The 26,493-nt window shown below is 39.2% G+C and overlaps 1 protein-coding gene across 3 annotated transcripts in view; it reads right to left on the bottom strand.

Annotated features, from left to right (window-relative positions):
* Positions 1–652: 652 nt before the first annotated feature.
* PLCG2 (phospholipase C gamma 2) overlaps positions 653–26,493 on the bottom strand; it is a 56,135-nt gene continuing 30,294 nt past the window's right edge. For all 3 annotated transcript variants that reach the window (XM_072934240.1, XM_030282263.4, XM_030282264.4), the window contains 20 exons: positions 25,905–26,073; positions 23,968–24,072; positions 23,654–23,743; positions 22,996–23,174; positions 22,414–22,614; positions 21,027–21,146; positions 19,807–19,987; positions 18,534–18,602; positions 17,305–17,414; positions 16,422–16,518; positions 15,419–15,485; positions 15,009–15,166; positions 12,309–12,411; positions 11,147–11,356; positions 10,414–10,559; positions 9,282–9,396; positions 7,909–8,076; positions 7,505–7,593; positions 3,977–4,161; positions 653–3,200 (listed from right to left, as the gene is read on the bottom strand). In XM_072934240.1, coding sequence (XP_072790341.1) covers positions 3,158–3,200; positions 3,977–4,161; positions 7,505–7,593; positions 7,909–8,076; positions 9,282–9,396; positions 10,414–10,559; positions 11,147–11,356; positions 12,309–12,411; positions 15,009–15,166; positions 15,419–15,485; positions 16,422–16,518; positions 17,305–17,414; positions 18,534–18,602; positions 19,807–19,987; positions 21,027–21,146; positions 22,414–22,614; positions 22,996–23,174; positions 23,654–23,743; positions 23,968–24,072; positions 25,905–26,073 — 2,605 coding nt within the window. In that variant the 3' untranslated portion in view covers positions 653–3,157. The remainder of the gene's footprint in view (positions 3,201–3,976; positions 4,162–7,504; positions 7,594–7,908; positions 8,077–9,281; positions 9,397–10,413; positions 10,560–11,146; positions 11,357–12,308; positions 12,412–15,008; positions 15,167–15,418; positions 15,486–16,421; positions 16,519–17,304; positions 17,415–18,533; positions 18,603–19,806; positions 19,988–21,026; positions 21,147–22,413; positions 22,615–22,995; positions 23,175–23,653; positions 23,744–23,967; positions 24,073–25,904; positions 26,074–26,493) is intronic.

Below are 26,493 nucleotides of genomic sequence, written 5' to 3'. Positions count from 1 at the left end.
AAACTCCCTAAGTTTGGCTGGTTTAATGACATTCTAGAAGAATTAGGCTGCAGACACCTCATACAGATTCATGTTCAATAAGCATGCAATTTTGATCAAAAGATGAGAAAAAATCTATTCCCAAGACTCCCAACAATTAAAAAAATCACCACATAAAGACAGAGTGCATCCACCCAGCAGCAGTTCTCCCTGTGCATCCTCACAGGCAGAAAGTGTTCTGATAAAATTTTTTTGTAAACATCAATATTATTGTCCTTCCAAATTAGCACAAATTTAATCTTTGCCTTGCTCAGATTTTATTGTTCAAGCTCATAAAAATCTGCCTCTCACTAGAGCTGGAGTTTGTATCTGCCTCTCACTTAAAAAGGCTGGTTTGGAGTCACAAGTTAAACTCGATCTTTGACCTTTTCTTTCTGCCTCGTGTGTTTGGAGCCAGAGGAAGTGCCATGATAACCATGTCTACTGAAACAATCTTTGAGTCAGTTCATCTTAAAAACACAGAAATGCCCTTCCTCCAACCTCTAGCAGAGCACACCATACCACACCAGCAGATCACTTTTCAGTAAGAACTCACTGCTTCAAATGACTGGCAAAAGTCATGAAATTCAACGAGAAATGCTTAAACAAAGAAGCACCTGACATCACTCACATCTATGTGATATATCAACAATTATTTATTAAAATAAGTTATTTCAATGATTTAAAACAGTTTCTATAAGAATATAACAATTTAACAATTGTTAACTTCAAAATTTTATAAATGCTTTCTCTCCTGGATTAAAAAAATTAGCACACACATTCAATTCTACTTTCATACTCAAACAGTTGCAACTGTGATAAAGTTGCTACAGAGTCTGCCCCCAGGAAGAACTGAGAGGTGAGGTCTTGGACATAAAACACAGAATGCAAGAACCAAGAGAAGAGTTAGAACACAGCCTTGCCCACCACTTGCAAGTCAGCAGAAGAGTCACTGCAGTATTTTCATTCTGCACACAGTGTAACATCATACTCTGGGGAAAAGTTTTGCTGTAAAACAAAATGCATTTCCATAAATACTGATGGAGTGCCTCTTATGACCCCTGACAATATGCATGAGCGGAGAATGTGCACAGCACTTTTCAATGGACTACAAAATGAGCTAATTCTTAAATACTTGCACAAGAGCAGCATGAGGGACTCACTTCTGTTTCCATCACACAGTGGCTGTGCTGTGTAGGGAATACACACACCAGTGGAGGAAGCCAGGACAAATGGACAGATTGGTTGGGTCTGCTCTAGAACTGAGCTTAAGAAGAATTCTGACAGGCAGAACAATCCACACCTGGATAATGAAGAGAAAGCCAGCTCTATACAGCAGTCTAGGTTATAGCTCTGCCTCTCAAATCCAGAGTTGATGTGACTCTTTTTTGTTTGTTTGAGCAGGGTCTACACCCATCTAATCCTTGAACAGGTCAATCACAGCTGGGTACTGAAGAGATTTCAGGAAGGAGAATGAAAAGCAGAGAATTGCCTTTAACTTTTCTCTGATTTTCAGTTGGGTGGTTAGTAATTAATTTCTTTATAATAAAAAATTGACAGAAGCCACCCCATTGTGGGATACACTATTATAACACTTTCATCTCTGAGACAAGACTGTCTTTACAGAATAGCTAAAACCTCAAGGGGGTTCCTCAAACCATCATCTGTGAATGCACAATGGCATCAGTTAAGCACCTCTTGAAACAACAGAAGTCACAGTGTGGGGAGCAAGAGAAATTGAAAATTGCTGAGGCAGCTGCATCAGGCAATGAATCCCAAATCCATGCAGGTCCTCTGTGATCAGAAGTACAGCTCTGTGGAAGCAGCATTTTGTGCCTCAGGCAGTCACTCTGAAAACTAAACTCCTCTGCATACATTTGAACATTGAAATTGAGAATACAGATAGCAAAACTCAGCCCATGTAAAGATAAGACAACCAAGAATTTGATGGTAACAATACAGCACTAGCACAAAGGACCAACACATACACAAATTATGAAAACTGCTGTTAAATATTCCATCGAAGGCCTTTAGTTCTGCTCTGGCAGGAAAATACACTTGCTAATCTAACAAGTATTCTCATCTGCAGCTTCATGTTCTTGATTTGATTAAAGGCACCAGAGGAATGTACCTCTATATTTGTGCAGACTATCATTCTTGGATTAGTTATGCTTTGGGAAAACAGTCTACATTTACAGAACACTATCATTTGACTATCGTCTACATAGGATTGCAAGATTAAAAATTGACAGTTCATTTAAAAATTCATTTCTAAGCACATTAGCAGCTGAAAGGATTTGCAGAAATGATACTGTACAGAAGTAAGTGCTCCTCAGAATTTTAAATACCTTCCCTTTCTGCAAACAAACAGATATCTCTTACTGCATATCTTAAAACTTTTCCTTCCAGTGCCTCAAGGCTGTGAACAGAAGTTCACAGGGGCTATGAATAGAGGTTCACACATTGCTCCTTTCTTAAACCTTTAAAGAGAGTTCAACAGAAAAAACACAACTACAGTAACAGAGGGTATTTGCTTTCAACAAAATTCACATATTGTCTTGTTCTCGAAAATGTAACATAAAATTTTTAATAAGAGACAATAGCTGCCCAAAATATTTTATACAGTATCAGCAGCACAATCTGCTGTCTTGAGGACTGTAACATACATGATGTGACAATGCTGGTGTAGAAGTGCTTTTAGAGCATTTAATAAATTAAAAACTCACTACTAGTTAATCTTGAGGAGCCAGGTTGTTAAAGTGGTGTGATTCCATGCATGCAAATTGTTGTGACTGTCTTTATCTACAGCCTGTGTACATACATACAGGAGATGATTTGTACTTCAGGTATTGATAATGAGAAGTGAGGTCCATCCAACTACACATCCTCAAGTTTTCTATATCTTGAATACACAGAAGTTCTGGCCTGCATAGAGGGCATGCTTTGTACAGAATATAAATTATTAGGTGTTAAAACAGTTTTTCTTAGAAGAAGAAATTATAAAGGAAATCCATATTTCCTCTTCCTTCTTTTCTTCCAGTCCTTCTGTCTGATGAGACCATCACTGAGTAGGATGACCATGATAAATTAATCTCTTCCTGAATTGCACCATAAAGCACACATCAAAGAGTGATGGGCTCTAAGAGTAGAATTTGCTGTTACTGACTTTCTTCTCCTTTAATCTTAAGGGAAAAGAAAAGGAAAAAGTCAAGCCTAATAGGAATTTCTCAGAGGAACAGTCTACGAAATTCAATGTACTTGGATACCAATGGCAAGTAATGTATCAGCAATGGGCACTGCAATTTTTCCCTCAATAAATGGGAGTAAACAAGTGATTCACACAGCTGTTCAGCACACACAAAAAAGAGCAAGATTATTTAAAATCTTGAGATCTCCTCAAAATTTCCTCTTGGTACATGAAGCCTCTCTCTATCTCTGTCACCCCCAGCCCAAAAGTGGCAGCAAAGGAGAAGGAACCTTCCCCTAAGCTCTGGATAAAGCACTGACACTGAACTGACAATGCTGTGCTGTTTCAACTCAATACTAGCTTTATCTTTTGTGGTTTGTGTATCTGTTCTCACATATCTCATATGTGCATGACATTTCCAGGGACATAACTCTGATAGTGTAGCAAGAGTGAAGAGGTTTATTTATTTGTCTGTATATACTTCCAGGCTTTCCTCCCAGAGAGCAGCAGAGAGGGATATAAAACCTGACAGGATAACAAGTGTCACTGTGATCACTGCGACTGAGATTCCACTGCACAATTCTTCAGCTTCTGCTGGCCTCTAGTGGCTTGAGGCCCAGCCTGGCTTCTCTACAGCCCTTCCTCGTTCCAGATAAGCTCAGTCTACCCTCACCACTCTTTAGACGCTCCCTTTGATATGTCTGAGGTTTTCTTACCATAAATCTTGTCTAGACAGAGCCGCCTTGGAAGGGAGAATGACCATCAACCCACCTGCGGTTGCAAGTGTCTTGATAAATCTGTAGTTTGTGCTCATTGACGTTGAATTCTTTCAGAATAGCGTCCCTGTTGGGATTCCTCAGGTTCATGTGGCTGTCATAGAGGAACAGCTGGGTATTCAGCTCCTCCTGGCGCTTCCGCAGTTGCCGACAGGAGGAATAAAGTTCTTCTTCACTTTCCTTTCAAAGGAATATTGGAAATCAAGGTGATTTTATAAAACATGTTCCCCAAATGACACGGAACCAGGAGTTTGGGGGATGAGTTTGTTTCTCGAACCACATTTTAATAACTGCACAGAACGTTTTATAAAATTAGTTTGATAGGATGGTTCCAGAAACATTCCAGAAACTAATTTAGAAAGCACTAAAAAAAACTCCTCAGCCCCCCAGTAAGATCAGCCATACACTCTGACAGGGACATCAGGGACATTCTAGCACAGGTCACAAACTTTGTGTATCTAAACACTACTATTGGAGTATTTCTCCTTAATAGACCATGCCAGTCTGTTGAGGAAAGAACTGAAAATAGTGTATCATGATGGCTTATCAGATTATAATAATATTAAAAATACATTTTTAAAATGTTTAGGTTTTGGGTCTTCCATCATATTTGTGTATCATGTGACAAAGTGACAATCCTGGGGATATTCTATTTAAAAGCAGACTAAAGGTCAAAATGCTGACTGGTAAATAGGACCCCATACAGCAGTAAGTACTCAGATGTACCAAGAAAGAAGGACAGATCCTGTATTTCTATGTAACTAGGGCAATTCAGAACTTACAAAGCAACTGAGTAGGTCTCAGTTTCTATTGCAGCCCACAGTAGAAGGTCTCAAAATATTCCACAACCATAAGCAATCATCATGATTCCCTTTAGGACTTCAAATTATTTTAATACTTCAAAACTTTGGATGCAAAAGCTGTCTCTTTATAGAGTTACTAGTGGGGAATAGAACTGGCAGGACTGAAGTCTTAATTTTCACATCAGCAGCAAAACAAGATACTCCTTCTACAAGAAATGACATGCAATCAATAAATGTAATAAATCCAAACATTTTCAGAGGCAGCATACTAATAAGAATGCCTCTTTCTGCATTCAGTCCAGACCTAGGAATATTGATAGCAACATACCCAAGGAGCAACAAGATCCTTTCCTAAACCTTTTTTTCCCTCCTGAAATATTCCTATGCAGGCATGGGTTAGAGCAACTGAAACAGCTTCACTGCTATACTGCTAATTAAGACTTAAAGAGTAACTTACTTAATTTTTGTTTGTAAAGGGGTAGGAAACTTTGTATTCCCAAATCACAAAAGAAATGCAGATTGCTAATTACCAATTTGCAGGTGTAATCATCAAGATGCACATGTACCACTGTTAGTTCTTGTAAATAAATGTATCCACAAAGGTACAGCTTAAACTGCATTTTAAGATGTCCCCTTCAATCTTTAAATCAAGAACATATACACCATTGAGGCTGACTGTAGTCAGAAAAAGCTGAAGAAATACATGCACTTTCTGAAGGAAGCAAATCAATTTTCAAGCAAATAAGACATGCCTTTTAGTGCAACAACCACCTCAGTATAGTATGATTCTGACAGAATCAAAAAGCATGTTTAAATTGTACAGGGACTACTAAGGCCCCACATAATAATTCACAAGTGTGCATGCTTATGTCTACAATGTTTTCACTTCACTATTCCTGATAAACTCCACAGCCATCTGTAATTCCTCATTACAATTTTGTATTTCATCTCCAAGCACATGTAGATGGGCTTTGTATATAAACAGGGCTGTTATTAGATGGCATTGTTTTATGGAAGGACATCACTTTTTAAAAAGAAGCAGAGGAAGAGAGGCAGCTTTGATCTTTTCTGATGCTTCTTGAATGATCTGGCAAAAGTTCTACAGTTGACAACTCTGGTGAGTCTGGGTTTGTTACAGGCTGCCAAACAAAAGGAAGTTTTTGCAGGTTGTCCTGCACTGCATTGCCACCAGGCATTGTAAAAACACGGAGCTGAGCTGCATCTTCATTTGGCTTAACAAGCAGAAGGGGATTCTAGAGTGTGAAATGTGCTGCTGTCAAAGGAGTCAGTGCTGACAGATTGGGGGACAGACTGCTGCTATGAACAACATTTGAGAGCTGCTCCTGCCCCCGGCAGTAATGATCTGGATTCCTGAAGAGAAACCACGGCAGGAGGGATTTGCAATGTATCCACAAGTGATGCCCATGCTCAGCATTAGGCAATGGTGACTTTGTCAGTTGTCTCTTAAGGGAGCAAGCCCAAAAACAGGAGTCTACCAGGCCTCCCCTATGAGCCTTTAGTCCATGAAATATGAATAATTTAAATATTATCTTGACAGGATATACGTCTCCTTTTCACACACACATCCCTGGTCTCAGCTTCTAATCCTCTCCTGCTCTCAGATCCTTTGGCTGGCCCACAGAAGGAACTTAGAGGAACCTTCCACAGCTTTCAAACACTGTCATTGCACACACAGTTTTACATCAGGTGCTTGAGGTGGCTTCATAAAAACCTCCACAAAGAATGTTTGAAAAAGGCTTCTACTCCTTTGGGAATAACAATGTGACTGAATTCAGAAAATTTCCAGTTCAGTGTATGCAACTGCAGGCATAAATCCCTCCAGAGACATAATGACTTAAGAGTTCGCAGAAGTTGATGTTTCAATCAGGAAAATAATGTAACTGGTGTGAAGTGCAGCGTGGGCCTGAATGGTTTGACAGACTAAAAATAAGAACTTGAATTTTTTTTTTCTCTGAATCAGAAGGGTGCTGGAAATCACCCTGAAATAGCCACTTCCCAGAAGCATCTTTAAACTTCCATCATATCACAAGTGTATTTAAATTATGTAATATATTATTGAGAAAGGGTCTGAGAAATATCCTACAAATCAACATATACAGCAGCACCCTTGGAACACCAACAAATACTGTTCACAGATCAGCTGCTTTAATGCCTGAATTTATGAGCATCATTATTTTTCCCCTACGTGTTTTAAAATACTACTATTTCAAGTAGGTGTTTAGAGAGGCTTAAAAAGGAGGAGATTAGCAATTCGTTAAGAACCAGATATGTCTTGTACTTGATGGGTTGTTTATTTTAATGAAATACTGGGAGAAATTACTATCTTCTATTGCTGAAGTGATTTCTTTTTATATAGGACCTTTAAAAAAAAATTAATCTATGAAGCCAAAGCTGATTTTAGCTAGCTTTGCACGTCATCAGTCAGTTAACAAGGAAAGACAATGACCATGTTGTTACAGCAAAAACTATTGGAGGTAATGAGGCTTTGTTTGTGTGTTATTTCTTTTAACAACCGTGTAATCTGTCCACCCAGAGGGAGAGTAACTCAATTTGTGCTATTTGTCTTCTCCAGTACCTGCAGAAGAAATGCCTGACAACAGCACATCAGACACAGAAAACTGAATCCTCAGTCCCTGGTTTCCACAAAGAACTGGTAACAGACACCCTAAATGCACACAACAAACCCCAGTGCTTCTCACCAGAACTTGTTGCATCTCACAGTGCACCAGAAGCGAGGCCAGCTCTATATCTTCACTGTAGCCATTCTTAAGAGGAACTGACCTAAAGCCTGAGACAGGGGGAAAGGCAAACAAAGAGCAATTACAGAGTCCATCAAGGGGGAACTTGCAGTCACAGAAATGGTGCACACTTTGAACATTCTTCAGTGCCCAAATGCTCCTCTGCTGAGAGCAGGCTCTACTATGGCAATTGCAGAGAAGCAAAAGGCAAGACTGGCAAAACTGAGCAACACCTGATTTCACATGCTCTTGAAAAGTAAAGCCAGAGGAAGGAGCTTCATCGAGGCAGGAGGGAGTCTGGCATCAGAGAGGAAGGCACAGGTCAATAATTCTCAACAGCACCTCATTATAACTGCTTCTCTCACCTGATTTGATTCCTTTGATGGGAAAAGTGGCATGTGCTAAGAAGTTGGGATCACTGAACATATCCTCCTCATAAACAACAAAGCGCAGGAACGCCAGATTTGGGTCGTAAATTTCAAATTTCACTTGTTCTGCATAAGGTACCCAAATTGGATTAAGGCCATTGTCATCTGTAATGAAAAGGAAACATTTGCAGTATGAAGCAATAATTTCACTTCATTCACGTATGAGTATGTATCCCAGGACATTTTCTAGGGATACAGAAGCCCAAAAATCCTATTTGCCATCTGTCTCATGTTGCAACCTTGCTTCAGAAAGTTTGTATTTGTTTACTTGGTGGTGGGGGTGGGAGGAAACTTGGCAGGGATGAAAATCCATGAAGAAAAGCTATTATTGTATTCAAACATATAAAATCTCTTAGGACATGTATTTGTAAAGAAAAGAAAAAGTTAATTAATTTCTCACATTCATAAGCCTCATGCCCCAAGAGGAGCATATCCAAGAGAAGCAGGAAAAGCTCTAGGAAGACTCATGTACTTTGGTTCAATTTTTGTAGTTATGCCCAGAACACCAAGATTTGGTATATTTGACACAGCCAGGAAGTTTGTTCTGTAAAGTCTTCGTCACTTCCCACAGAAAGTTTAAATCATAATCATCTTTGAAGTATTGAGGAGCCACAATGCACATTCTGCTCCTGATGCTGTGTCTATTTTCCACTGGTATCACTGGATTGGATAATCAGAACCAAAGCCTGTTTTTTACCTGAGGAACACTGTTGTATCAAGAAATACTAAATAGTGAAATATTAAGTGGCTGAAATATTCCCCCATTTCAGCTTAAGTTCATGCACACACAAATACATTCCTTATCCAGAATGCCCCATGACTAAGCTTTGATCAAACTTCTAATGCAATTCAAATTAAAATATTTTATAGTCATATACACCCAAGCTGCCTCCAAGGGGGTGCCAGTCTTAGAACCTCAGTTTAAATAAACACAGTCTGGAGCTTACAATAGTAACTCCCCATTTGGGCCAGACTTTTGGGAACTGACAAGCATTGTTGGAGGCACTCTCAAGACAGTAATTTTTTTAAATATGCAAATACACAAACTTATGCATGGGCAACAACATAACAGAATGGGACTTTTTTTTCCCCAAACCTCAACAGTACTGTTTTTTTCTAAATTTGATATACATCAAAGTTTCTCAAATTAACAGGCCCCATGATAAGCAACAGAAGAAGAGTTTGTGATTCATCAGTCTAGAGCTACAGTTAACTTACTCCCCCTATAATGTTCATCCTCTGCTCACTTTGTTTAAGTACCCTAGAAGTAGAACCATATCCCTGCAACACAGCAACCCACAGATACTCACTCACAACTGTTGTCTTGAATTTGTTGTTATCATATTCAGCCCCACAAATTTCAACCTCTACAAAGGGACAGGCAATGCTTCTACCAAGTTTAGGGAGATGACGAGCACCTAAAACCTGCAAAAGCAATTGTAAATTAGAACCACCTCCAAAGGAAACTTGGCATAATTTTTGCTGAACAGAAGGTAGCCTACAAAACTAGTGGGGGGAAAAATCCAGAACATGGAAAAGCACACATTCTCTCTCTTGAATATGTTTGCATGTATTATCTGTGCCAACAATAACAATACCTGCAGTAGTCTGGGTAACTCAATGATTTTCATTGTACGAAAAATAAAAAAAAAAAGACAGTGTAGCTGACATTCATTACACACAGTGTGCAGCTCCAGGCCAGGCCTGTAGCACAGGTTTTGCTATCTTTCTGCTGTGTTTACTGCATACCCATTTCAAGACATTTCTGCTTTGCATTCACAGGCCCTGTTTACCTCACCTTTAAACTGTAGTGAAGAGCAATCAATGTGTTTCTTCTTTCTCAGAAAACATAATTTTAAAGAACCTGTCTTACTGCATAGCAACTGAGAACAGAAACAAGTTAAACCCTGTTTGGCACCCAGTCAAGATGGCAACATTTTCCAATGATAAACTCATCTCTTGAAGACAAATGAGAATGACATTCAGATTAAGTCATAGTGTATTAAATATGAAGTGGGGGATCAGCCTATTAGGTTTTCTGTTTAGTTTCTATATTTCATTATAACTATCTTTCTTTCACACTCAAAATCCCTGAACTAGTTAGTCTGCTGCTAATCAATCTCCAATAGGACCCTTCTACTAAGAACTCATTTGATTGGAAAGTCAAGTTAGTTCATTTGACGTATTTATTAGCAATTACACAAAATCATCCCAAGACTGTGTTTTCAGTCCTATAGCACGTTCTTCATTAGCATGATAAAGACAAAGACATGTATTTCTTTTCAGGAACCAGTGAAGTTAGTTTTATTCTCACACACGCTGACATTTAAAAAACAGTATTTTGACAATCTGTCAGATCTTGCTCTGAAACATAATAGCTTTATTTTTAGTTTTATAGATATTTATGACTTGTAAAAAAAGTAATTTACAAAAGAGATTTACCCTCACTGTCATAATCATCTGCAATTTCCTCTTGGAGTCATTTGGCATGGGGTCATACTCCTCATTTCTCATGCTCTCTGGCTGCAGCACATAGCCAGTGCGTCCATTCAGGGAAAACAAGGCATGGTTCAATTGCATGTATTTATCTGGGGAGAGAGTTAAACAGTCACCACACAAGATCCCCTGGAATAAAGCTAAGGAAATACCAGATCAGTGACTCCTCTCTGCAATTCTTTCTGGTCACCACTCCATCAGAAAGAGCTGGAAACGTAGGAGACTCAGTTCCTTCAGTAACTGAATCTGACAGGCCATTTTTCACTAATTCTAATCCCAAAAAAACCCATCTCCATCCCCAATTAGCTTCCTATCAGTGTATCACAAACAAGCTGGCCCTCACCATGAAGTGCAATACAGCCTTCCCTGTGACTGCACAACCATTCATCCATCTGAAACTCACTGTAAATATGTCTGCTTGCTTCCTACAAAGAGATCAAAGTCAAATAAATCTTTTAGGGCTTGGGGCAGTTAGGCTCAGAGACAGGGCTTTTGGAGACCTATTTCTGGGGCCCAGCTCTGGATGGCAACCCACACATGAAAAAACAAACTTCAAACACCGCTTCGCAGAGAAGTTTGAATAATTAGGATGGTGATTAGAAGGGCAGAAGGGCCATAAAGGGGCTCATTTGCAGTGAAGCAGAAGGTGGATTAGATTCTTTTTCAAAGGGAATATTACCTGGAGTTTGGAAGTTCAGAGCCACCATCTGGGAGCCACAAAGCCAGAGGCGAAATGGGTCATAGTTGGATGAATCAACCCTCTGTCCTTTGGGGTAGACACGAGTCAGGCCCTTCAGGTTGTACCTCAGCAACTCCAGTGGCTTTTGCTTAACAATGCTCTCTGCCTTGGTCTCCACAAAAGAACGGACTTCTCTGAAATCAGGATTGTCTACACAGGGAGAGGAGGAAAAAGAGTGGTTACCAAAGGAAGAAAGAAGTTGACATTTATACTGCATTTTCACCAACACTTTGTTTTACTTTGTTTTGCCTTGTCCTTTAATGCAGTAATTGGCACTGTTTTCAGGCAGTCACGGAAAAGTGGCTGAAAATCATGCCTGAAATTTAAAATTGCCTTCCTGCCACATGCTTTACAGAAGGGCAGATAAGAGCCTGCAGTCATGTTCTCATCTCATCATTGCTAATAATGTACTTCTGATCACTATAACACATATTTAAATGAGACATCTTTTCCTGGGTCTAAACGGGAAGAAGAAAGGGTGAGCCAGGGTTAGCCAATGCCTCAAAAATGACTATAATTATAATGTCTTAAATTCAGTGACAGCTTATTAAAAACATTTGCAAAGAAACTTAAAGAAAAAGGGCACATTTACTGGCTTCTCCAGCAGCAATGACAAAAAACTGGAATAAAAATGTACATATTTCAGTGTCAGAATCCACAGCTGCGCTTACATAGGCCCAGTTATATTATGAAGCCATACATCATTCCAACAGCTTAGTCCTGGCAAACATGTTCTTACAGTAAAATTTTAAAATGCACAGCAAACCTATTTATGAAGGTTTTTTACAAACGAATCACAAGTGTTCAGCCATAGTTTTTAATCTCAAAAAAGTCAATTGACACATAACTAATAAGCTTCCCCATGGAATATACATCTGAGAGGGTGTCTCTAGTTAACTAATTAAAATTTGTGACAGTTCTTTTGTGATAGATGAACAGCACCAAATTCACTGCTGTACAATTTCAAAGTGCTATTGAAAACTGCCTGGGTGAAACAGAGCTTTGTTTTCCAGTAGAACATATTTTATCTTCAGACCTAAAATCCCAGCATCTGTAAAGACAGTAGAAAGGGTAAAAATCAGATGTAATATTAAGGCAATACCTAAATTGTCCTTGGTTTTGCTTGTTGGCTTGCAGTAGATTACTAGATCAGATAATTCAATAGCAATTAACTGATTCTTTTCCCAGTATTTCCTCCTGTTCTCCTGGAAAACATAACGAAGTTTTAGATTCTAGGAACAGAGTATTATGGCACAGTAGCTCCAGAGTGCACTCCAATGAATGCCTTCTTTGGTGCCCAGATTCCTATCTGATACCTTAGACACTTGCACAGATGTAATGCACTTCCAGACCCAGCTCAGAGAACAATAATAACAAAATGGTGAGGTTTAGTTGGGGATATACTTTTAGGGTTTTTTCTGATGGGGAGATAGGTATTTTTTTGTAAGCAAGGGTTTCAGTTCTTCCCTGATCAGTCATGCTCAGAATACTGGCAACATTTTTTTTTTCTTTTAACGTGGCTCTACTCAACCCAATTTTAGTTACATTCTTAACCCTATACCTCATATAAATGCAAATGTATGCAGAAAAAATGCAAAGGGTAGTAAAGTGTTTCTGTATCTATTTATAAACCTTGGCAGAACTTGAGTCTTGTTAGTAACTCCCAAACAGTGAAATTCAAACTCTCTGAGCATCGTTTTCTATTTGTGCACCAAACCCATCATGTTCTGCATGGAAAATCATGTGCAAGCTTGTTAAATCCCCAGTACCAAACCTGCTCTCTCAACTTCCACGTTTGCAAGCACCTGTTCTGTGGAACTGAGCAGCGTTCCCTGCCAGCAGAGACTGGGAACTGCTAAAAGCAGCAAGACGTGTCCTGAGTGGAGACATTTGGGCTGGAGGCTTTTCAGGCATAAGAAGCAGCTACAGGATAAAACAGAACAGAAGAAGAGTCCCATACTGAACAGTGATTAGCTTTGGCACAAAAGATCATGAAGCAGCAGCAATCAGGAAGCCTTCCAAAAGAATTCCCTCAATACAACAAACATAAAAGGAATGAAAATCAGAACCAGGGAGCCACAGATTTCCAGAATATCTCACTGAACCAGAGATTATACACGAAATCAAAGAAAAAGAAAGAGGAATACAGTGTTTAGACTTGGGAAAAAGCTGTACAAACCTCATTGTACTTGGTGATCCACCACAGTTCCCAGATATTGCTCAGCAGTAACCAGAGCTCTGAGCAGCAAAATATCACTTTTTGATGGCATGGGCTCATTTCTAGCCAGAACCCTCTAGAGATAACCAAGCAGGAGAGCAAGGAACAGCCACCCCAGGGAGCATGGCAAGCATCAGTACTGAGCAGAGATTACAAGAGACATGAAGCTTAGTTTTATTTTTTGTGCATAACAGACATTGTCCAAAACCAAACTCATTTAAAAATCCCCCTGTATCACACTGCAGCACAGTCTTAACTCACTGTGCTTTTTTCTTCCCCAAAATTCAGCCTCTTAACTGTACTGGCAGCAAGGGCCTTTCCTCATCTTCATCCCCTCCCCATGCAGCAGTCAGTCTGTCATGTGAACTTTGTAGAGGCCACACTGTGAGAAAAGCCTCCCAACTGACAGAAATGAGTTTTAAAGCATCTTTGAACACAGACTGTTTAATACTTCTCCAACTGGATGGAGAGAGAAAAAGCTGCCAGGCTCCTGAAGAGCCATTGTTGTAGCATAAAAAACATTAAATTTGGAGACACTTCTTTTAGGTCATGTTTCTCTTTTTCTCATTTTTACTTCTAAATGAAAGCCTGGTACAAGAACTGTATCTCTCCTCCCGCAACAATAGGTCAACAGCTCCTGCTGCTTCTTCCCTTGCTGCATTTGCAGTCCTCTGCTTGAGATATCAACTGGTCTGCTATAAATAGGATCAGGAGCACCCTCAAAGCACTTCCACTCCATATGACAGATAAACAGCATGAGCCTGAAACACATTTTCCATCAACCGTATCACCCACTTAACAATAAAAGGTGAATAAAAGCAAAAAAAAAGCAAAATTAAGAGCATCCTTAACCACAGGCAAAGTAAGACTTTTTGGTTAAGCCAGAGACTTCTTAAATACTAGAAAAGATTACAGGGAGGTATATTAGTACATCATAACATAAAAAGCAAGTCCTAAAGAATAAGTAGCAGTAGAGGGACATAGAAGCTAAACTTAGGCAGAATCCTTGAATCTTTAGGCAAGTATTTGGAAATACTACTATTGAAGAACTGGGAAGTCCAGAATGTGCTTATTAGTTACAAATAAAGTATTAGCCAAACAATGGTCTATCAGTGCCAATGCATTCACTGGAAAACAGAGTTAGCAAAGAGGATAAGAAGAGTTTAGGGAATGGCAGCTCAAATTTCACACACCCTCACGGTGGATTCACAGCTCTGAAAAGAACAGTCTGATATCAGAGCTTCTGCTGCTTAACACGGGGATGAACCAGTGTGACCAGATGGAAAATTGTAGTGGTATTCACTCTGGCCTACCAAGCACACCTCACTGAGGGGCAGAGTGCAATACAGACAGTACTCTGCTGGAAAACTCCTGTTAACATCAATTTATATAAAATGCTCCCCAGAGAGGTTATGGAACAAGATGAACAGCATCAATAAAATGAGCAGACAACAGCAATATGCAAGAGGGTGAAGGATCATGTGAGAGCAACATTTAGCAGTATAGGGCAGCTAAAGACAAAAGCTATTGTAAATTTATAGCAGTTCATTATTAAAACAACAACACATAAATTTGCAGTAATACCTCTTCTGCTGTTTTCCAGGTGATCTCACGGATACTTTGGTACCATTCAAAGAGTTCTTCTACTTTATCAGTTGCGAACTCAACACATGGATCTTCTGGGTTCTTAGGTTCCAGAATGAAGACAAAAGGCTTTTTGTGTTTTCCTTGTGGCATTTTCACTGTTAGGTAATACCATAGCAAGAAATTTATACTGAAATCCAACAGCTCTTTTTCTAAGGTGTCATTGTTGATTTATTGCAGCATTTAGTATTATGAAGTTTCAACAAATTAATTCTGCTAGCTATATTAATACAAGTAGGTGTTTGAGGGGTTGGATTCGATTTTTTTTAAATCTCTCCTGCTAAACACAAAAGAGTCTACTCAATAGAGAAAGGTGAGTAGTCCATATGTAAGCATCAGAAAATACACACCAACATTGTACGTGTTGAGAACCAGGATGCCACGACACAGAGAGCCCAGTGGGTTGTCCTCAATGATCTGAAAAACACGAGTTAAATCTGACCCTAAATCTCTTAAGTGAACATGCACAGGACATGAACAAATAATAAATGTGCACCATTAAATCTAATGTCAGCTTTACTGAAAGCATGCTCACTATAATGTTTAAAAGCCCGTTTTCATATCTAAAAGACACACAAAAATGTCTTCAGTGAGAGAAGTCAAAACAAGACTACTTTGTAGTACCTTCTGTCCTGACACAACTGTTCATTTTTCAAGTCTGCTTAAGGTTACAATAACCAGGGGGGAGGAAACGTAATAGTTGTGGTTTTCTCCAAAGACTTCTGGAAAATCATTGGAAGTGCTTCAGAAGAACATAAGAATTCAATGTTTTATTTTTGAAATTCAAAGATGTCAAAACTTATTACTGTTCAGTTCTGTTTTCTTTTGTTCAAGAGCTCTTTGTCCAAGACACAGGACTAGATTTTTTTTAGATTCTTTTGAGAAACAGGATTGGTTTATGCATAAAAACTTGATAATGGAGAGTAAAACAACTAGTAAGATGAGTTTGGACATTAATTTTCTTATTTGTAAATATTAAGACAGTGATTATACAGGAAAACTATTTACGTTTTAGGCATGTTATTGTTTAGCCAAACTATGAAAAATCTAAACTGTTTATGATTTTTATTAGCAGGAAACAACCAGAATCTCCTAAAGCCTTGCCAATTCAGCTATCATAAAATCATAGATATGTGGAGGACCCTTCCAACTCAAGATATTCTATCTCCTTAAATAGCTTTCAGCAAGGGATATGTCCTGACAAACATATTCAGCAGCAGAGAACAATGAAGAATGCATTAATCCTTCTATTCTGCTCTCTCAAACATAGCACATAGAATTGTGAGTGTATAAACCAGACTTCCACTTCAGTAGCTAGTCAAGGAAACGTAGCAGACAAATCGTAACCCTCACCTGATTTTCAAGCTCAGCAGAGTTATCAGATGACAGATCTTCAACATAATTAGATGGAAAATAATGTTGGACTTTTTCTCCATAATCCCCCTTCCACCTGAATTTAGACAAGTAGCAAGAATGAAAAAAAAAAAAAGGAGCTTCAAAAGGCCATTAATGAAGCAATAATCCCCAAGAAATTGGTCATTAATACCCCATACTAGATTGTCTAGCTACCTATCACCAAAAATATCAATGATGAAGTAGCTAAGAGCTGTAACAAAGCAATCATTAACTGTAGTAACAGATGATTTCAGAGGGATTACAGTTACTGTAAACTGCAATTAATGACTTAAGAGGCTTTTTCCCCCTCCAGTACTAAAAATACTATTATGTGGTTGATTACCCTGTAGAAACTACAGGGAAACATTAGATTCCCAAGCTTTCCAAGCAATTTGCAAGCCAGCTAAAAAAGAAAACCTGTTATGAAAGGAGACTGTACAGAGCATTAAAAAAGGTGTGTTTGATTCCTGAGAAATGCTTAGTAGAGTAAGGACAGAAGAAGAGCAATGATTGCAATGACTTCCCAGAACACACAAATGCTCAGGAAGGATGGATGAATTAAGGGAAAAATATGGGATATACCAGGCTATGGAGGTTCTGCAGGCTGAGGTTATTACTGTGGGATAGAAAAATGAAAAAGATGTGAAAGGAGAATAATGAAGATGAGGGGATTTTGTGTTTGGATTTTTTTATAATACACTGGCATAAAGATTTGTAAGGGCACAGTTAATAAGCAGCAATCAGACAGCAGGCAGTTTTTAAAAACTATTACTCAAAGCTCATTTTTTCCTCCATCTAGTAAGTCACCAGAAGCCCTCCCAGGAGGAATCTTTGTCCTTACCAGCCTCCAGTTTCCTTTGTGACATTATGAATTAAAGCTCCTCGAAAGAAGCTCAATTCATCACTCCTTTTCGCTCTGTAGTCATACAAGGCTTTCACTGTTCTCTGAGGCTTTAAGAGAAACAGAGCAAAGGGGTCATCTGGGGGGACAGGTCATAAAATAATCAATAATGCAATCTTAAAACAAAAAAAAAAAAAAAGGAAAAAAGAAGGCACATTGGATTTTTTTGTTGTTGTTGTGAAGCTTAGAAAACAAAATACTGAAGTTCCTGAGTGACATCTATTGGTGGAAGTAAGTGATGCTACTTTGATACTCCAAGAAAAGAAAAAATATCTTTCTTGGGTGCTGCAACATAATTAAGGTAAGAAGCATAAAATCAAAAATTTTTTAAAAACCCAAAGTGAAACATAAATCCTCCATTTTTATAACATGTCAGAAGTTTTCAGGCTTATTTGCCTCCACTTCAAAATCACATCAGCAATCCTGCTGGCCAGATTTCCTTTAGGAAGGCATGCAGTTTCAGCAGAATAAGCTAAACCTTTATCTTGAATTTACTAATAACCAAATGCTTCAGCAGCAATGCAAATTCACTGGAAAAAAAAGACTAAAAGGAATTAGTCACAAAATTTACAAGCAGGTGATTTTCATGAGAATTCACGAGTAGGCAGGCACTAGCAAGAATTACAGATAAGTCATGTTTGCGGGGACACTTGTTTTCAAAACAGTATATAAAGGATAAAAACTCTAATGATTCATTAATAGACCAAAGGCAACAAGTTTTTATAGAAAGCACATGAATAACCTCTGCACTTACTAGTGCATGCAGAAGATGTTTGTTAATGGAACAAGAGTGCAGACACCCACAAACATAGAAATTTTCATGTTGTACTTTCTTTCCATGAAGATGTGGCCTTCTCAAATTGAACCCTCTCACAGACATTTAATTTGGGGGCCCACAGATCAAATCATCTACACGGACCCAAGAGAAGAAAGTGCCCAAACTCCCAGTCTGAATGAATCACTACAGGATGTGCACACAAAAAAATGTGTGGGTACAAATTTTAACAAGAAGCTAGAGAAAGGTCACACCCTTTAAATTTCTGTTTTCTAGTCCCCACTAAACCAAGCAGCCTGATGCTTTCAATTATTTTCATTACTGCCAACAGGAAACCAACAAGTCAAATTTTCAGAAGTCTACAGTAAGTGTGAACATCTCTCTGAAAGCATACCACTGTGGGGGTGATTTCACTGGGCTCCACATACATCCTGACTTCATAGAGGGAATTAATATCTTTTTCCTAAAAACAAGGAAGAAGAAATAATCACGTTTCAGGGATCAAAAAGTTATAAAAGTACTTCATGTTTATAGAACATTTATTTCGGAAACCACCTTTTTGACAGCACAGACAGCACACAGGCCAATAAAAGAGAGGGGAAGCCAGACATCTCTGTTTTGCTCACTTCTACAATTGAACATAACTGAAGATGTGTTATTTAATCTATCTATGCCTCAGTTTAATGAGCAGTAAAACCCAATGAAACAGCAATACCTCATAAAGGTATCTCTTAATCAGTCAAAAGGTTTTTTGATTGTGATTACTCTTCTATGTGCAACCAAAAAGAAATACCTGCAGTTATGATTTCTGTGTTACTTTAGTACCAGTGTTGGTTTCACAATTAGATAACTCTACAATAATATACAGAGTCATATTTTTCATTTTATCCTCTTCTTGTGATTCCATTTGAACCCACTCCTAAGATACAGAACCTTTGCTGTAGGCAACATTATAAAAACTCCTGAGGTCTAAAATCTTTTCAGCCTCTTTTAGTCTCCCCAGAAAAAACAAAATCCCCAGGTTTTGATTTCTGCAGACCTGCCAGATGTAGTTTCCTACAGCTTCTAAAAGATATATACTTGAAAAGTGAAGACAGCACCTCAGGCTTTCCAAAGCAAAGCTCCCTCAAAATGAAACACATCCATCCTGAAAATAGCCCTTTATCCTCAGTTAATTATCCAGGCTCCTTGTTTAGTCAATGGCTAGAGACAAGTCTCCTGGGGAGATTTCCTCAAGCTTCTCTCAGAGTGAGCTTTCAGAGGTACCTTTTACCACAGAAGGCAGTGCGACACCATTCCTGAAATGTCCAGAGTGAGAAGCACAGCAGAATATTTCATTTTTTCTGAAGCACTTAGCATCTGCATGATTATTTTAAGATCAGTGCCCACTTCAGCAATAGGAGACAGGGCCAACTGTAGGCAAAGCTATTATCAAAAACTCATATGAGTAGTGCAAGGACCCCCAATACACAGTGGGGCTTCTCTAATCAAATCATGAGGAAGGCAAGAGTTGACTTTTAATGAAAGATGAACCTGTTCTTTACACCTTGGTGAGAGAAGTCAGTATAGCCATCTCAATTTCATAGAAAGTGACCTGCTTAACCTCCCCTAGAGATGCTGTACCAGAGCCAGAGCCCAGCCCAGTCCCTCCCAGTCCCTCCCAGTACCATGCTGTAGCGCTCCAGCAGCTCCTCTGTCACGGGGTAGCGCAGCTTCATCTTCCTGTACAGCGGGTGCTTCTCGTAGTAGGTCACCAGCTCCACCAAACTCTCGAAGTAGGCCGAGGTTCCCAGCACGAAGTGCCGCCCCTCCTGCTGGATTCGGAAGTGCTTCACCTTCCCCTCCGCTCTGCGGAACAAGGCACAGCTGGGAAAGGTGCCAGGGCTGACAGGCAGAGCAGCAGGGCTCTGAGCTGCCCCACAGCTGTTGGTGCACCTTCATCAAGTGAAATTACTCCAGCAAAGCCTCTTTTATTCAATTATTATGGTTATCATCATTATTTTGATAGCTACAGAAATCAGTTTTTAAAGAAAAAAAACTATCTCTTGAGCTTGAACACAAAGTTTGTGTTTGCATTGATAAATGCAGTAAAACTATCTACTGACAACCATCTTATGCAAAAAGACCTCTACACCCTTTTCAAGCTGCTGAAGTTTGGTACTTCTTATTTTCCCTGGTGTGAAATGGCTTTGATGAGATGCTGCAGCTCCAGTTATTTCAATGTCCACCTTGGTAACAGCAGAAAATTTCACCCTGAAGTACACAGGAGACTGGGGAATTTTGGACAACTTCAATACACAATAAGGCATGTAAAGTAAGCAACCTTATATTTTGCTGAACTGTGCATTTTCAGAGAAGCAGAGTTTGATCTGAAGGCATGATGCAGAACATCACAATTCTATATATTTCATTTATGCTTTTACAAGAACCACAAAACTGTTCAAAATATTTCCCCTGGCAAGAGGAGCCAACAATTTCACTTTGACATTTCAGTTTTTTGACAGGTCAAGATTTTTAGGGGATAAGGACATAGAATCATTGTTTAACATGAACCTGCACCTGCACTGCAGTTTTGAAGGAAACTTCAAAACACTCCCTAGCAAGGAGTGTGAGGGAATGAAAGAAGGGTCACCCATAGTTCTGTATGGGAGGAAGGGGACAGCTAGTGCTCAAACAATCTTTATAAAAGCATAAAGGTTCAAGCCAGTCACAAATTAACTCTTGCACACACTCTCATACACGGACCTACTGCACAAATCAACCACGCTAATTATACAAGTTTGAAAGCAAGAAAAGCATGAGTCTGAAAAGACCATTATTTTTTTTAAAGAAAAAACAGAATATTGTTGGGCTGCAAGGCAAGGTAATCCTATCTGTCTTTTCTTACCTGAAAGTCATGGCAAAAGAATCAGGCTCATCTCTCTTTCTAATGAGAAAGGCTCCATCCCGAGGAATTCGCATGAGCATGTCTTCTGCCTCACCCCGACTCAAGTTGTTATAGTACCAACTGCAACAGTGAAAAACCAGGATGGGCAAATCATTACAAGGCTTGTCAAATGTCATTTTTGGAGAATAACAGAGAGTGTTATTAACAAAAGAATTTCAAACATTCTAAGAAAAATTATGCATTAGATTTCCCCCCACCTTGGCACCTATGACAGCAGTTTATTATGAAACATTGTAAGACAGCAGTTTATTTTGGATGAAAGTATCAAGAATATATCAGAACACCTTGTCTTTCTGAAATCATAAAACATAAATCTGCATTTGTTCCTGAAACAAAGGCACTGCATCCTGCTTTTAGTCTGCCATTCGGTTTTCAGCATTTATTCCATTTTGACAGAGTAGATTTAAGATAAAGCCTAAACACAGACAAAAGAAAGACACGAGGGATTTGTATTTTCATTCAGAGCTTGATTTTATCTTTCACCATAGGGATGGACCTGTCTTGGATCCAATGTGCCTTCAGTGAAGCTGTGGCCACTTAAAGTGCCAGTGTGTCTCCAGCTTATGCAGAAAGGAAAGTCTAATCCTTAGATTCCCCTTCACATTTCACTAGTCTCCAAAGTTATCTATGGGTGGTCATTGACTCCCAGATCCCAGAGGGGCAAAAAAAAAAAATTAATTTTAAAGTCACTGATTAGTATTTTACATGCAAAGATTTACTTTTGCCCACTGCAAAGAAAACAGAACAAAAGGCAGCGATAACAATGTTCTGCCAAAAAACAAGAGCAAGCTCTGCCCAGGATCTGTGGCAGACAATTACCAGCTGGAAATAAACACCATGCTTAGTTCCTATCACATGGGGTTAAGTCAGCGTAACCAGCTCTGACAGGGTGAGGTGGAGGGTGGGGTTAGGCAAATATAGCTGTTTGCGCTCACTGCCCCAGTAACAGAGCTTTCAGTGGCACAGACCATGACCACTTAGTTGCCAAACCACAGCCAACTACTAAACATCCAACCCAACCTACTGGGTGTTGTAAAACACTGCACAGACAAAGGAAGAACTGGCACATTTCCCCAGCATTACAGCTCTCACTGATCTTCCAGTTGCTGCTAGGAAATTTGCTTTGCAGTGACCACTCTTTGCTGTACCAGGTTCTCAAAAAGTCAGCGTTCTCCCTCAGCACCTTTCAGAAGCCTATTCCTCAAACTTCCATAGACAAGCAACACTGCAGCATGCTCCTGAATCCAGGGAATTTTCTATGCAAAAATCCCACCTAAAGCAAGGCAAGGACACTGACATGAGAGCAGTGCTTGGCTTCTATACATACTCTTTGGTCTCATGAGGGCTGGGGTTGGGCACAGCATCAGTGAGGCGCAGCTCAAACTCAGCACATCGCAGGTGGGCCTCCTTGTAGTGTTGGATGAGATCATAGATGCTGTCAAAGGTGAGGTTGTCTGTCAGGTAGTATTTGACAGTGTCCCCATCACTGGTGGAACGGATCCGGCAGTGCTGGACTCTGCCTGACCTCCTGAAGGAGTAGAGGGGGCATAAGGGAAATACAGGGTTTGTAACAGATTTTCTTTTTCTGAAGCATTTCCCCATCCATTCCTGGTCAGCTACTCAGGAAGCTTGTGAATAGGCATGAAATCTGTGTCATTTCATAAAACACCTACAGTAACAAGCAACAAACATTCTGACAAGGGAGGTTACAGGATCAAAACCAGTAATTTTCAACAGACAGTAGTTGAAAACCTGGCATAAACTTATTCTGCAAAATCTGGTCTGACAGCTCTCTAGGTTAGAAATCCATCTGACACTATTTCTCATAATGTTCCAACCAGAAGTGAAAAGCAAACGCCAAACCCAGACAAACAAATCCCCCATTACATTTTTATGACAATGTCCATACCAGAATGACAAGGTGTAGTCATCAGGGAAAGCTTCACTTTCCCTAACCAGGAATGTCCCATCCTTGCCACCCATTTCAGCACAATATTCCTGGAGCAGTTTCTCAGCAGTTGTTCTCCCTCCTTTCATTTTCCCATGGAACCATTTCTCTTTTAAGTGCAGTTCAGTTTGTTTCAAATCCTAGACAGAGAATAATGTTTTATAGCACATTGCTAATTTTATCACTTTGAAACTAAGTCCTTGTTACAGGTGATATGTAACAATCAACTACTTCAGGATTTCAGCTCTTCCTAGGCCTGAGCTCTCCAGCCAATCACCTTTATAATTAGCCTGCTTTACCACCCACAACAGCCAAGTAACACATTAGTAACACAATATACATTCGTTCATTCTGCTTAGTTTGAGAATAGCAGTAATACTTAAAAGACTTAGTGCACATTGCAAACCCTCCACTAACGAAGGGAAAAAAATATTTCATTAAAAATAAGGTTAATTAGAGTTGACCTTGGCAGAGACCCTTTTATAGTTTTTTTTATCCCCCCCCCCACTTGTTATCTAATTCAGAATCTCTAAAATTTCATCATCATAAAAAATAGACATCTGTAGACATTGAAAGAATCTGAAATAAAAATGCTTAAACAATAAAATACATCCATCACCTTGGATGAATCTTCATCAGCACTCTGTTCTATATCATCACTGAATGAAAGCTTTTCATCAGCAATAGCGCAGTAGTGACGAGTCCATTTCTGAAAGATGGGAGATATTAAAACCATTAACAGAGGGAAACTCCCTAACCACTCTAACCACAATCTCAAAACAGAGTGCAACAATAAAATAAAATACTCTCTTCCCCTCATCCACACCTTTTCAACTGACAATATTACTTACAGAAAGATTAAGGAAATTCATGTAAATTTTCAGTATTACAGAACTGATTAACAACCTGTAGCAGATGTCATAGAAATAATACCTGCTCTATTGTGTCCCACATGTAAAGTTCTCCTTGTTGCTTCTTTTCTTCTTTCTTTTCTTCCAAGTTCACATCAATGTCTCCCTTTGGCCCCAATTTTTTGTGCTTAAAAACCAGAAAATAAAATCAACATTCATACACTCAGAGATAACCACACATAAAATTGGTCATAGTCTTTCAGCACATTCAGAGTTACTGGAAGTATCTCCTTCCATTGCACAGCCACCTTCTGTCATTATCATAACAGCAGCTGCTCCACAAGGAACAACAGGGCTGGAACTTCCTTCTTTCAAATTTAGATCCCATTAATAAAGGTTAAAAAAAATAGCAGAGGTATCATTGAAGCAGTGAAGAAACAAGTAGTTTGGTAAGACCTCACGATTCTTTGAAGAACAGAAAATATGAAGTGACACATACCAAGAAATAAGGATAAACAAGAATCTTTCTATAGAAAGTAGGACATAAGGAACAAAAAACAAAAGGAAAAGATAAGGAATTAAAATGAATGAGGAATTCACCCTTTTACGAGAAAAATGAGTACAAGGGAAATCCCTTATGAAAAAAGGGGTCAAGTTCAACTTTCTTTAGAGTGTTCACAGTAGTGTCTCAAGGGGCCACAGGCAATATAAATTACTCAACTGCAGTTAATAATGGGATTAATCATCTCGTATCAGACCTCAACCATGTTCAGTTCTACACAGCCTACTCTTGGCTGATTTCAGTTTGACAGGCCTGTCTGAAAAATCTCACAGGCCAGTGATGTAGGTGTTGCCTCTGACTGTTTACTGACAACATTTTCCAAACAAAAGCCAAACAACACAACTGGCTCACTGGCAGGTGCTGATCTATTTAAAGACTCATCAATGTTCTTTTAGACAGCACAGAGTGATATGGATGTTCTCTTGTGCACGCTCATAATGGTTTGTAATTCCCTTTAAATCAGATCTGTCACATTATTAATCATGTGCCTATTGCAAGTCCCCTCTCTGCTCTGCATGGAAACAACAGACAGTTTGGAGAACAAAAAAAAAAAAAAAATCCCCAAAACTTAAGCACAGAAGCTTTCCATCTTATAGTGGGGCTCTGTTATTTCCAATCTTACATTCAAGAGCATATTTTTATACCTGTCCACCCTTATTTCTTCCATTCAGATGTCTAATACATGGGACGCAATACTGTTACAAGAGCAAGAAAATAGAAGGATGGACAAAAGTAATTGTTATTTTACTACAGAGATCACAAGCAGCCTTGAGATTCTTCACCAAATTTTGCCATTTGAAAAGTTTACCACAGTTTCAATCTGAGAAATCTTTTGGTTGTGTTATTGTTGCACAACAGAGCTCATAAAACGCCTGCACTGTCCACGAGGTCCCACACTAACAGGGAGTGCCTTCTCAGAGCAGTGCCTCTGCGTTTCACAAGTGGCTCACTAAACTGCCTATTTAAATCACACTGAGTTAGCAAATACTCAACAATTTTTGAAATCCTTACAACTTCAGTGTGCACCCACAAGAGTTTGGGTTTCACTTGAATGAAAGGCAGTCTTTGAAAAAAAAATAGTAATACTGATCTATCTTCCTATTCAAGAACATGCTTCTATCACTTTTAAGCAGGCCACATGGTGCAAAATGTCTGTGATGAACATCTGCAGTAGTGAACCCTTGCTGAAATTTAGCAGTGACATTTCAGGAGGTGGAAGACTTTTAGAAAAGAGATGACATTTGATCTGGCACTTTAACTGCCAACACTGCACAGGAAACCAAGAGGAAGCACTTTAATACAGAGTTTTTCAGAACACTGTACATTACTGGCAAATGTAACCAGCAAACACTTCAAGCAAGGGGCTTCTTGAAACTAATCTGTGAAGTCAGGAACAGTATTTCAGGGCCCTGCTCTTGTTCTCCTATTTTATCTCCCAGCACACAAACCAAGCCTACCTTGATGATGATTTTTTCCTTCAGCTGGGTTGGTGATGGGAGCTGATCTGCACTGGCTTCAACAGGCTTCATCAAAAGCTGATCCCCAAACACCTCCTTGAATACTTTGGCCATGTGTCGCTGCTGCTCCACACTGCAGTGCTCTTCAATTGACAGAATGACTGGGTATCTTTGGTGAACAAAACCAAGGTGAATGAAGATAATTTCTTTTTGCTACAGCTGGCAAGGCAAAGAAGACAACACCCTCCCTCAGCCTCCAGATGAGAGAAAAATATTTAGAGGAAACAAGGAAGACAAAGGAAGATACAAACACAACAAATAATAACAGATGTGCAATCACAGAGTTGCCAAGGGCAGAAGGGACCTGTGAAGGCCCATCTAATCCAAACCCCTTCTTTGGGAAGGCCCAATTCCTAGGTTAGATCAGGTTGTTCAGAACTTTATCCAACCAAGAATTGAATATCTGCAAGGCCAAAGGTTCCCTCCAAGCTCTTTGGGCACAGTTTCATTGCTAAAGCACCATTATGTGGAAATTTGTTTCTCCTCTCCTCAAAATCATGTCTGTTTTCCTTCATGTATATTCTGAGAA

Source organism: Taeniopygia guttata, chromosome 11 (assembly GCF_048771995.1).
Source record: "Taeniopygia guttata chromosome 11, bTaeGut7.mat, whole genome shotgun sequence".
Lineage (NCBI taxonomy): Eukaryota > Metazoa > Chordata > Aves > Passeriformes > Estrildidae > Taeniopygia > Taeniopygia guttata.
Note: the sequence above shows the minus strand (reverse complement) of the source record. Positions and strands in the feature narration are given on the sequence as shown.